The sequence below is a fragment of the Anguilla anguilla genome, chromosome 19, assembly GCF_013347855.1.
Source record: "Anguilla anguilla isolate fAngAng1 chromosome 19, fAngAng1.pri, whole genome shotgun sequence".
In the NCBI taxonomy this organism is placed as follows: domain Eukaryota; kingdom Metazoa; phylum Chordata; class Actinopteri; order Anguilliformes; family Anguillidae; genus Anguilla; species Anguilla anguilla.
Genome location: NC_049219.1, coordinates 8,753,363 through 8,767,130, shown reverse-complemented (window position 1 = coordinate 8,767,130; position 13,768 = coordinate 8,753,363). Strand labels below are relative to the sequence as shown.

The 13,768-nt window shown below is 39.7% G+C and overlaps 1 protein-coding gene across 1 annotated transcript in view; it reads left to right on the top strand.

Annotated features, from left to right (window-relative positions):
- LOC118219280 overlaps positions 1–5,411 on the top strand; it is a 117,447-nt gene extending 112,036 nt beyond the window's left edge. Inside the window, exons 12-15 of the mRNA XM_035402330.1 lie at positions 2,068–2,178; positions 2,790–2,900; positions 3,753–3,798; positions 4,607–5,411. Of these exons, the coding sequence (XP_035258221.1) occupies positions 2,068–2,178; positions 2,790–2,900; positions 3,753–3,798; positions 4,607–4,981 (643 nt within the window). The 3' untranslated portion in view covers positions 4,982–5,411. The remainder of the gene's footprint in view (positions 1–2,067; positions 2,179–2,789; positions 2,901–3,752; positions 3,799–4,606) is intronic.
- The last annotated feature ends 8,357 nt before the right edge of the window (positions 5,412–13,768 follow it).

Below are 13,768 nucleotides of genomic sequence, written 5' to 3'. Positions count from 1 at the left end.
TTTGGCTTTTTGGTCCTCTGTATACCTGTAGTTGCAGTCAGTGGCCAGTAGATGCAATTCATTTGTCTGTGGGTGCAACAGTGAGTGCGTAGCTAGTGTTGGGAATTTCGATTTATTAAAGTGAATCATTCGAGACAGTACATCAAAATGAATTTGATTATGTCATTACCGCATACTTCACCATTAATAAAACACTCACTTGCCGAATATGCTGTTCATGTTCTAGTCCTCTCTCTCTGGCTCTAACTCAAATTATACACTTACAGCTCCTGGAAAAACGCAGGTGCTCACAACAATGCAGCGTTACACTGGTGTTATGCTGCATCATTTAGTATTGAACGTGTTTTCATTTTATCTGAGTGAATATTTTAAAATTTATGGAAAGAATATTAACAGATCTTTTAATTTGCACTTGCACTTGTTGTACGTCGCTCTGGATAACTAATGTAATTTGTTAGTTAAAATGATATTATTTTGTAACTTCATTGTGATGAAGATTGAATGTGTTTAAAAAATGTTTGTAGACTGTACAAGTACTAGCGCTGTTTCTTGTGTTTGCAAATTAAATATGTTTGCAATCAGATTGTGTCCCATATGATATGAGCATAATATGAAAGGGTTCGGGAATGAAATCCTTGCAGGAGGCCCCCAACCTTGAATTGAATTGGCTCCTTATTGTTAGTTATTTTTTGTTTATAGAGCCAAGTGGTAACCCTTTTCTTTTGTGGATTAGTCAGAATACTTGTTAAACTTAATTAATATAACCTCTTTCTGTTTTGTGTGTACTGTGGACATCCCAGGAATGCATATACTGTACAAATAGGAAATTCCAGATGTATCACCTTCCAAGGTGCACAGTGTCACAATCAGCAGTGAATTTCAATTCTGTGTGCGCATGTGGCGTGTGCGTGCGTGTGTGTGTGCGTGTGTATGTGTGTGTGTGTGTGTGTCTGTGTGTGTGTGTGTGTACTCTCCACAGGCTGGGTTGTTGTAATCTCACAGAGGGCTGCCGTGATGTTTTGGCCTCAGTCCTGCGTTCCCCTCACTCAGAGCTGAGAGATCTGGAGCTCAGAGACAACGAGCTGCAGGATTCAGGAGTGAGAGCGCTCTCTGCTGGCCTGGAAGACCCACACTGTAAACTGCGGAGACAGGGGTGAGCACAAACACAATCCCCCTCAAACAAAAAGGGCTCCAGTGTGACTAAATACAACACTAACGTTAATAATGACTGTATATAGCACTAATATTACAAATGTTTTGAATGTTAAAATAGACGAGAGTTATTTTTCTTCGCAGAACTAAAGCAACATTTTCCTGTTCTTCCGCTTGGTAGAAACGCACATTTTAAATCTGACATCTTTTTGAGAAGTGTTAAATCATTTATATTCACACATTCTTCAAAATTATGAAAATTAATTGATGAGTTCAGTTGGATGCTCTGTCTCCATGTGCTGTGAGTTAGAGCTGCAGTAAGTGGATGAGTTTAACTGGAAGCTCTGTCTCCATGTTTTGTTCACAGGGTCCAGGTAGAGAAGGCAGGGTCATCTGTACCCAGCTGTCTGTCTATGAAGAGTGATTATTCAATGGAACTACCACTCCACTTCAGAAGAAAGTTCCCAGATCATAAAAGGTAATGCAGCAGGTTCATATTGACACTAATTTTTAATTTTACTTCCATATCCCTTGAGATAAACACAAGGAACTAATACAACAAAATAACAGCTGTACTCAATCAGCAAGGAACACCAAGACGTGAGAATGAACTTAAATGCTAAAACAAACATTTTCACTAAAGAACTTAACAGAGGCACAGGTGCATGGAGAATGAATGGCTTTGGTCTGGATCTGTGACAGTTTTGTGTATTATGTCACATTCAGATGTGCTGTGAGTCAGAGCTGCAGTAAGAGCATGAGTTTAACTGGAAGCTCTGTCTCCATGTGCTGTGAGTTAGAGCTGCAGTAAGAGGATGAGTTTAACTGGAAGCTCTGTCTCCATGTGCTGTGAGTTAGAGCTGCAGTAAGTGGATGAGTTTAACTGGAAGCTCTGTCTCCATGTTTTGTTCACAGGGTCCAGGTAGAGAAGGCAGGGTCATCTGTACCCAGCTATCTGTCTATGAAGAGTGATTATTCAATGGAACTACCACTCCACTTCAGAAGAAAGTTCCCAGATCATAAAAGGTAATGCAGCAGGTTCATATTGACACTAATTTTTAATTTTACTTCCATATCCCTTGAGATAAACACGAGGAACTAATACAACAAAATAACAGCTGTACTCAATCAGCAAGGAACACCAAGACGTGAGAATGAACTTAAATGCTAAAACAAACATTTTCACTAAAGAACTTAACAGAGGCACAGGTGCATGGAGAATGAATGGCTTTGGTCTGGATCTGTGACAGTTTTGTGTATTATGTCACATTCAGATGTGCAGTGAGTTAGAGCTGCAGTAAGAGGATGAGTTTAACTGGAAGCTCTGTCTCCATGTGCTGTGAGTTAGAGCTGCAGTAAGAGGATGAGTTTAACTGGAAGCTCTGTCTGCATGTGCAGTGAGTTAGAGCTGCAGTAAGAGGATGAGTATAACTGGAAGCTCTGTCTCCATGTGCTGTGAGTTAGAGTTGCAGTAAGAGGATGAGTTTAACTGGAAGCTCTGTCTCCATGTGCTGTGAGTTTGAGCTGCAGTAAGAGGATGAGTTTAACTGGAAGCTCTGTCTCCATGTGCTGTGAGTTAGAGCTGCAGTAAGTGGATGAGTTTAACTGGAAGCTCTGTCTCCATGTTTTGTTCACAGGGTCCAGGTAGAGAAGGCAGGGTCATCTGTACCCAGCTGTCTGTCTATGAAGAGTGATTATTCAATGGAACTACCACTCCACTTCAGAAGAAAGTTCCCAGATCATAAAAGGTAATGCAGCAGGTTCATATTGACACTAATTTTTAATTTTACTTCCATATCCCTTGAGATAAACACGAGGAACTAATACAACAAAATAACAGCTGTACTCAATCAGCAAGGAACACCAAGACGTGAGAATGAACTTAAATGCTAAAACAAACATTTTCACTAAAGAACTTAACAGAGGCACAAGTGCATGGAGAATGAATGGCTTTGGTCTGGATCTGTGACAGTTTTGTGTATTATGTCACATTCAGATGTGCAGTGAGTTAGAGCTGCAGTAAGAGGATGAGTTTAACTGGAAGCTCTGTCTCCATGTGCTGTGAGTTAGAGCTGCAGTAAGAGGATGAGTTTAACTGGAAGCTCTGTCTGCATGTGCAGTGAGTTAGAGCTGCAGTAAGAGGATGAGTTTAACTGGAAGCTCTGTCTCCATGTGCTGTGAGTTAGAGTTGCAGTAAGAGGATGAGTTTAACTGGAAGCTCTGTCTCCATGTGCTGTGAGTTAGAGCTTTAGTAAGAGGATGAGTTTAACTGGAAGCTCTGTCTCCATGTGCTGTGAGTTAGAGCTGCAGTAAGAGGATGAGTTTAACTGGAAGCTCTGTCTCCATGTGCTGTGAGTTAGAGCTGCAGTAAGAGGATGAGTTTAACTGGAAGCTCTGTCTCCATGTGCTGTGAGTTAGAGCTGCAGTAAGAGGATGAGTTTTACTGGGAGGTCTGTCTCCATGTGCTGTGAGTTAGAGCTGCAGTAAGAGGATGAGTTTTACTGGAAGCTCTGTCTCCATGTGCGGTGAGTTAGAACTACCGTAAGAGTATGAGGTTAATTGGGATTTGTGTCTCATGATTTTTTCTCACTGGAGTCCAGCTGTTTCGAAGAGAAGAGTTCAGAGAAACAATCTTCCTTAAAACAGGTATGATATGTACTTCTTTATTTTCATAGTTTCTTGTGCGATTTTCTTGTGTGCTACATTTCTGTGAATGAGATAACATAACAAAAGTAGTTGTGCTAATGTCAATGTCTTTAAAGACCCAAACACAATGGCAGAGGTAGATTTCAAACAGAGTGTTTTAACCACTCAGTTTATATAGTTAGCATTAACCAAAAGTATTGCTCAGAAAAATTCAATTTTTCCAAAGGAATTAATTCATCCCAGGTAGTCTCTCTCCAAAATCATCTCTCAAGAGCAAAAGCTGCACTTCACATATGAGGCTATGGACCTGCTGCATGTTTGGTGTTTATCTTTATCCATCCCTCTGAGAAAACATTTGACCTCAAGCAGGGATATGATTGTCTTAATGGCTCTGATAAAGTGTTTATTTCACACTGTTACAGCACATCTCTTCATGTGTTTATTTCACACTGATACAGCACACCTCTTCATTTGTTTATTTCACACTGATACAGCACACCTCTTCATGTGTTTATTTCACACTGATACAGCACACCTCTTCATTTGTTTATTTCACACTGATACAGCACACCTCTTCATGTGTTTATTTCACACTGATACAGCACACCTCTTCATGTGTTTATTCCACACTGATACAGCACACCTCTTCATGTGTTTATTTCACACTGATACAGCACACTTCTTCATGTGTTTATTCCACACTGATACAGCACACCTCTTCATGTGTTTATTTCACTCTGATTCAGCACACCTCTTTGTGTATTTCATTTAATGTGATACTGCACATCTCTTCATGTGTTTGTTTCAGTCTCTCCTGCGCGCTCTGATGATGCTGGAGAAGACTGGAAAGTTGAAACTGTTTCAGAGCCAGCTGAGTCAAGATTGCCCAGAATGCTTTAATTGTCTTCCTGAAGATCCTTCTCTACTGGATAAGTTTATGAAGATGAAGGAATTGTTCAAGAGTCATCAAATTGCTGATTACCCAGAATGCACTGAGAGAAAGCAGGAGGATCCTGAGGCCCTGTACATAGTTGAGAAGATGCTGGAGACCTGTGGCAGTGAGAAGTGTCTGAAGATCACACTCCACATCCTGAGGAACATGAAGCAGAAGGATTTCGCTGACTTGCTGGAGAGAGATGAGCAGCTCAGTAAGAGTTTATCTCATTACTACTGTGTCCGTTAGAATGCTGAAATGAGTTTAGCAAACAAATCTAACAGTGAACAATGATCTGATTCATAGCATTCATACTTTCATAATAGTGTTTTACATCAGCAGTTTTGCATATAGAAACAAGTAAATGCTCATGAGATGAAATGTCCCTGAAAGAGATTCAAACCAGAAACCAAAAGCCAGGAGCTAAACCACTGTCCCATCAGACACACTGTCCTGAGTTTTTATCCAGGATTAAACAGCATTGACCATAAAAATTATAAGATGACTAAATTACTACATGACCCATAAAGACCATGTTTGCCATAAAGATACATCATATTATATAACTGAGAAATTGAATGTTAAAATGGAAATGAATCCTTTTTATGTTTTCATTGTTATGTGTACAACATTACATTACATTTATTTGGCAGACACTTTTATCCAAAGCAACGTACAAAAAGTGCATTTCATGGTCATAGACAACTGCTAAACACACGTTCAGTGAGGTACAATACTTATTTTGTACAGCTATTTCTAGCCAAGCACACAGTTTAGTTCACACAGTGAACACTATTCAGACCTAACCTCTGCAAAGCCAACTAGGCAGAAGAATAAGCTACAGTATTAGGACAAATACAAATTACCAAAAGGTGCTGGGATGGGGCAACATATTGTGAGACTTTTGAAGCACTATTGGAGGTGTGTAGCACACTATTAGAGGTGTGGGTAACACTACATTAAATTGAAGTTATACCTGTGTAGTTAAATTGTAACTATTCTGGTAACAAGAGGCTATCATTGAGTAATTCCAACTTCGGTACCATGAAACAACAGTTGGCGATATTCTTAATGACGTGAATATTTTTTTAAATAATGTATTTACACTAATAGGCCATATCTTGATATGATTGATAACAAGTAAACCTTGCCTGTTCATTTTGCAATGTGCTTTCATGATACAGAATGATTTCATATTAACAGGAGAGATGTAACAGGGCTGGCCTTGCTTCACATGTGTAATCAAGAATACCGCTAACTATAGTTCCATGTTACCTCCATTGGAGTTACTCAGTAATGACCTCTTGTTACCAAATGAATTATAATTTATCTACACAGGTATAGCTACAACTTAATGTGTAATGCTTTCAGGGGTGTGCAAAACATTGTGAAAATGTTCTGCATAATATTTTTTGTTCTCTATTTCTGTTATTTTAAATATTTTTTCTCATATTTACGCACCTCAGGTGAATCCCTAAAAAGAGCCCAGCAGGCACTGAAAACTCATCTGAAGGAGAAGTTTGAACACATATTTGAAGGTTTAGCAAAGCAGGACCACCCAACCCTCCTGAATGAGGTCTATACAGAGCTCTACATCACAGAGGGGGGAAGTGGAGGAGTCAATAATGAACATGAGGTCAGACAGATTGAGACTGCATCCAAGATACAAACCACACAGGAGACTGCAATCCTCTGCAATGACATCTTTAAGCCTTTACCTGGACAAGAGAAACCCATCAGAACTGTGCTTACAAAGGGCATCGCTGGCATTGGGAAAACCGTCTCTGTGCAGAAGTTCATTCTGGACTGGGCAGAAGGAAAAGCCAATCAGGACATTGATTTCATCTTCACTCTTCCTTTCCGAGATCTGAATCTGCAAAAGGAGAGAGAATTGAGTCTGATGCAACTTCTGCAGCACTACTTTCCACAACTGAAAGAGATCAAAAGTGTTGAAGGTGATGAAGTCAAAGTTGTGTTTATCTTTGATGGTCTGGATGAGTGTCGACTTCCTCTGGATTTCCAAAGCAATAAGCTCTACTGTGATGTAACCGAGTCATCATCAGTGGAGGTGCTGCTGACCAACCTCATTCTGGGGAATCTGCTTCCCTCTGCTCTCCTCTGGATTACCTCCCGACCAGCAGCAGCTAATCAGATCCCTCCTGGGTGTGTCCAACAGGTGACAGAGATACGAGGATTCAATGACCCACAGAAGGAGGAATACTTCAGGAAGAAAATCAGAGACCAGAACCAGGCCAACAGAATTATCTCACACATAAAGTCGTCCAGGAGTCTGTACATCATGTGTCACATACCAGTCTTCTGTTGGATTTCTGCTACTGTTCTGGGGACAATGCTGGGTGAAACAGAGAGTGGAGTTCTGCCTAGAACTCTGACTGAAATGTACACACACTTCCTGCTGATTCAGACTAGTGTGAAGAATCAGAAGTATCATGGTGCCAATGAGATGAACCCAAAGAAAGTGTCAGAGTCAGATACAGAAATCATCCTGAAACTGGGGCGGCTGGCTTTTCTACAGCTGGAAAAGGGCAATCTGATATTCTATGAAGAGGACCTGAGAGAGAGTAGCATTAATGTCAGTGAAGCTTCAGTGTACTCTGGAGTGTGCACAGAGATCTTCAAAGAGGAGTGTGGGTTGGATCAGGAGAAGGTCTACTGCTTTGTGCATCTGAGCATTCAGGAGTATCTGGCTGCCTTGTATGTCTTTCATTCATGTGTAAATGAGAACAAAAATGTACTTGGAGCAGAAGAGTCAGAACCTCACAGTGACATAGTGCAGCTGTCTGAGGTACACAGGAGTGCAGTGGATCAGGCCTTAGAGAGTAAGAATGGACACCTGGATCTTTTCCTCCGATTCCTTCTCGGCCTCTCTCTGGACTCCATTCAGAATCTCTTAGGAGGAATACTGACACAGACAGGAAGCAGATCACCTGTACCAGACCCACAGACAGGAAGCAGACAACCTGTACCAGACCGACAGACAGGAAGCAGATCACCTGTACCAGACCCACAGACACAGACAGAAAGCAGATCAGAGAGCATTGAGACAACAGTCCAGTACATTAAGGAGAGGATCAGAGAGGAATCTTCAGCAGAGAGGACCATCAATCTGTTCCACTGTCTCAATGAACTGAATGACAACTCTCTAGTGGAGGAAATCCAGAATTCACTGAGATCAGGAAAACTCTCTCATAAGAAGCTGAAACCAGACCAATGTTCAGCTCTGGCCTTTGAGTTACTGATGTCAGAGGAGGTCCTGGATGAGTTTGACCTGAACATCTACAATACATTAAAACCAGGTTATCTGAGACTGGTACCAGTAGTCAGGAACTGCAGGAAGGCCATGTGAGTATTATGTAATTATTAAAGTAGATAACTGACAGCATGTTTTCATAAACACATCATAGTTAAAGCGAGAATATAATATAATAAAATCATGTCATGCAAGTGAGAATTATGAGTATTTTTGAGTCAAGCTATTTTAACTGATTGTGCCCTCATTTAATGAATACAGAAATAGCACCAAATGCAAAAACTTGCTTATCCAACATGTAAAATGTATTTTATTAGATTTTATTTACAAATTATAATTAAAAATACTAGTTGTTAAATAAATCATGAATTCATTGATAGGCAAACCAATGTAATGGATCAGTCATGGTCAAAACATACAACTCACAAACAGATTAAAATGAAGAGAGGATATAGTAAGTTACAGTATTAGGACACACAGTGTTCACCATCTAATTTAAAACACAGGCCACACTGCTTTAACAAACACAAAATTAGACAGATATGGAAAATAAATTACACAATTGTGAAAAAAATGAATGAAAGAGAATACAGTGACCCAGGATGGTAAAATAAGCAGCTAAAGAATCAATACCAGAGATCCCAGACTGTGATCAAAGAAAAGATCAAGGCACAGCTGAGAAGCAAGACAAATGTAACAAGACCAAAGTCACACTTGGTAACAGGTCAACACTTAAAAGTCTTTATTTGAGTAACATTTGTCCTTTACTTTGAAGAAAATGGGCCATGAGGGTCAGAAAGAGTCCAGCAGGATGTCTAATTCTCAGGCAAATCATGCAATAATATATAAACTCTTCTTTGCAGTCTGGGTGGCTGTGTGCTCGCAGAGAAGTCCTATGAAATTGTGGCCTCTGCTCTCCAGTCACCAAACTCACCCCTGAGAGATCTGGACCTCAGCAACAATAACCTGAGAGATTCAAGAGTGAAGCTGCTCTGTGCTGGACTGATGAGTCCAAAATGTAAACTGCAGAGTCTGGGGTGAGTAGTGCTGTGTACTGTTTGACATTAATTAAATGGAATTAGTGATTATGGCTTTGTAACAATTTGAACTTTGCTGCAGGGAGGAAACAAATTTTCAAAACTTGTAACCTAGATGTTTATGTGTAAATGTGGGTTTACATAAAAGAGCATTGACTGGGGGGATGAGCAGCAAGGCTGTGTTCCCCGGAGAGCAGATTGTCTACTGTCAGGCATTCACCTTACGTTCTCTGACACTAAGACCTTTTGTCTGAGGTGGTAAACATACCGTTGATCTAGGCATCTTGCAATTCATACACTCATGCCATGAAGAAGTCATTTATGAGCCAACATGTATAACTATGTGCAAATGGGATGTAGATCCAGTGCAGTTTTAGCTAAATGCCCAACGCACAAGCACCAGAGAAATACAGGGTATGAGCCCTTCTTACCCTGATGTTTCTGACAACAGAGTCTCAAATGAATCAGCCCATCAGACTCTAGTCCAGCAGGTTACAGAATTAGAAAAGGGGCTATTTGGGTCAGAATTACATCTGTAGAACTGTGAGAGTTCAGTCCAGCAGGACATCTAATTCTCAGGTCTTAGGTGCTGCGGTTGGAGAGTTTTGCTCAGACGTCTTCCTCAGAAGATGAGTTGCATACCTTGAAATCTCAATTTAGCTCTTCATCATAGAACACAACAATTGTTACATTACAGGCATCTAGGATACGGTTGTATCCAGAGTGACTTAAAAACAACTTTTAGCATTTTTACAGCTGGATATATACTGAAGCAATTCGGGTTAAGTACCTAGGTACAACAGCAGTGTCTTACCTGGGAATCAAACCTGCAACCTTAGGTTTACAAGCCCAGTTCCCTACCTATTATACTACACTTCTGCCCAGAGCTGTAAACGTACCAGTGAGTCCAAAACAGGTCAATGTAACTAACACTAAAGAGTAATACATTCAGCATCTAAGAGTAATACATTCAGCTTTCAGCCAGCTGTGTAGGGCCAAAGCGCGTTAAAAACAGCCATATCCTGTGGGCATGGGGTATAGTGGGTATCAATCTTGTTACAACTTGTTATATTTCAAATATTACGTGTGTTATTTTACCTAATATTATTATACAATAATATATAAACTCTTCTTTGCAGACTGAACAGCTGTGACCTCACAGAGAAGTCCTGTGATATTGTGGCCTCTGCTCTCCAGTCATCAAACTCACCCCTGAGAGATCTGGACCTCAGCAACAATAACCTGGGGGATTTGGGAGTGAAGCTGCTCTGTGCTGGTCTGATGAGTCCAAACTGTAAACTACAGAGACTGGGGTGAGTAGTGCTGTGTACTGTGTGACCTCAACTAAATAGAATTTGTGATTATGGCTCTGTGCAGTGAAATATAAAAAGTTATTTTTCTTTGTTTTCTGCTATGTCCACCAGCATTCTTTCTTCAGCACAACAAAGAATGTGTCTAGGGGTTGCCAGGTTTGTGGTTCCTGACTAGAATGTGATGTTTTAGTGGAGTCTTGTAGTCATAAGTGATGATTAGATGCTGAATGCACTGAAAACGCTGTAGCTGGTTTACTATATTCTGTCATGCTCAGTGTACACATTCTGCTACTACTAGTACTTGCTATCATTGGTGGTATATGCAACACTTTGTTAGGTTTCACCTGCCTGGGGTGTGTCTGCACTTTAGACTGGCTAGCAGTTCCAGAAAGCAGCAAATATACAATCTGTTAGTCAGGAAAAGACTGTTTATGATTACATACATTTAGATCCTTTGACATGCACATACAATATTGCACCCAAAAAATACTTCCAGTAAAAAAATTCACTTGCATATCGCCAAAACAGACCTTGATTTGGCAATATCTCCCAAAATATTTAAAAAGAGAGGGTAATTCTGAGTGTAACCAATGGGAATAATGTGACACTATGACACATTTTCATTAACAGCCCCCTCATTATCATATGGATGAAAAACTACTGAAATGAATACAAAAAATATATATACAGAAATAAATGAATTAAAAAATAAGGAAATAAATATATACAGAAATGAATGAATCAAGAAATAAAAATGGAAATAAATGCAAATACCCATTTATGTCAGATTTTATCTATTCATTTATTTCTGTGTACATTCATTTATTTTTACATTGTCTTGCATTTGTATTTATTTATTTATTTATTTATTCATTCATTCATTCATTCATTCATTGAGTAATTTATTTATTTATTTTTAATTTAGGCTTTTTGGTCCTCTGTATACCTGTAGTTACAGTCAGTGGCCAGTAGATGCAATTCATTTGTCTGTGGGTGCAACAGTGAGTGCGTAGCTAGTGTTGGGAATTTTGATTTATTAAAATGAATCATTCGAGACAGTACATCAAAATGAATTTGATTATGTCATTATCACATACTTCACCATTAATAAAACACTCACTTCCCAAATATACTGTTCATGTTCTAGTCCTCTCTCTCTGGCTCTAACTCAAATTATACACTTACAGCTCCTGGAAAAACGCAGGTGCTCACAACAATGCAGCGGAACACTGGTGTTATGCTGCATCATTTAGTATTGAACGTGTTTTCATTTTATCTGAGTGAATATTTTAAAATTTATGGCAAGAATATTAACAGACCTCTTAATTTGTTACATATTATTATGTAACTTCATTGTGATGAAGATTGAATGTGTTTAAGAAATAAAGATGTTTGTAGACCGTACTAGTGCTAGCGCTGTTTCTTGTGTTTGCAAATTAAATATGTTTGCAATCAGATCGTGTCCCAAATGATATGAGCATAATATGGAAAGGGTTCGGGAATTAAATCCTTGCCGGAGGCCTCCAACCTTTAATTGAACTGGCTCCTTATTGTTAGTTATTTTTTGTTTATAGAGCCAAGTGGTAACCATTTTCTTTTGTAGATTAGTCAGAATACTTTTTAAACTTAATGAATATAACCTCTTCCTGTTTTGTGTGTACTGTGTGTACTTCCCAGATACGCATATACTGTACAAATAGGAAATTCCACATGTATCTGCTGCCAAGGTGCACAGTCTCACAATCAGCGGTTAATTTCAATTATGTGTGTGTGTGTGTGTGTGCGCGTGTGTGTCCATGTGCGTGTAAAATGTATTGTATTAGATTTAATTTACATATTATCATGAAAGATACCAGTTATTGAATAAATGATGAATTCATTGATAGGCAAACCAATGTGATGGATCAAAACATACAACTCACAGATTAAAATAAAGAGAGGATATAGTAAGTTACAATATTAAGATGAAGACACAGTATTCCATATCTAATTTAAAAACACAGGCTACACTACCTTAACATAAATTAGATATGGAAAATAAATAACACAATTGTGAAAAAAATGAATGAAAGAGCATATAAAACCACAGCTTGTCTGTTCCACAGTGACCCAGAATGGTAAAATAAGCATCTAAAGAATCAATACCAGAGATCCCAGACTGTGATCAAAGAAAAGACCAAGGCACAGCTGAGAAGCAAGACAAATGTAACAAGACAAAGGCTTACATTTGCTTAACATGCCAACACTGTATGGTCTTTATTTGAGTAACATTTATCCTCAACTTTGATTTGGACAAGTAAACACAAGTGCTAGACTTTTTCCTCATCTACAGGATAAGAAAAGGGCTATTAGGGTCAGGAGGAGTCCAGCAGGATGTCTAATTCAGGCAAATCTTACAATAATATATCAACTCTTTGCAGACTGAATAGCAGTGAGCTCACAGAGAAGTCCTGTGAAATTGTGGCCTCAGCTCTCCAGTCATTAAACTCACCCCTGAGAGATCTGGACCTCAGCAACAATAACCTGGGAGATTCAGGAGTGGAGCTGCTCTGTGCTGGACTGATGAGTCCAAACTGTGAACTACAGAGACTGGGGTGAGTAGTGCTGTGTACTGTGTGACCTCAACTAAATAGAATTTGTTTATGGCTCTGTGCAGTGTAATATAAAAAGTGTTTTTTCTTTGTATACTCCTAGCATTCTTTCTTTAGCACAACATAGAATGAGTCTAGGGTTGCCAGGTTTGTGGTTCCTGACAAGAATGTGGTGTTTCAGTGGAGTCTTGTAGTCATAAGTGATGATTAGATGCTGAATGCACTGAAAACGCTGTGGCTGGTTTACTATATTCTGTCATGCTCAGTGTACACACTCTGCTACTACTAGTACTTGCTGTCATTGGTGGAATATGCAACACTTTGTTAGGTTTCACTCATCTGGGGTGTGTCTGCACTTTGGACTGGCTAGCCATCCCAGAAAGCAGCATGCTCTATCAAAAATGTATTTTTGTAATTTCAATTATGTGTGTGTGTGTGTGTGTGTGTGTGCATGCGTGTGTATGTGTGTGTCTGTGTGTGTGCGTGTGTGCATGCGTGTGTATGTGTGTGTGTGTGTGTGCTTGTGCATGTGTCTGTGTGTGTGTTTGTGCGTGTGTGTGCGTGGTCTCTCCACAGGCTGGGTTGGTGTAATCTCACAGAGGGCTGCTGCGATGTTCTGGCCTCAGTCCTGCCTTCTCCTCACTCAGAGCTGAGAGATCTGGAGCTCAGAGACAACGAGCTGCAGGATTCAGGAGTGAGAGCGCTCTCTGCTGGCCTGGAGGACCTACACTGTAAACTGCAGAGACTGGGGTGAGTACAAACACAAACCCCCTCAAACAAAAAATGCTCCAGTGTGACTAAATACAACACTAACGTTAATAAAG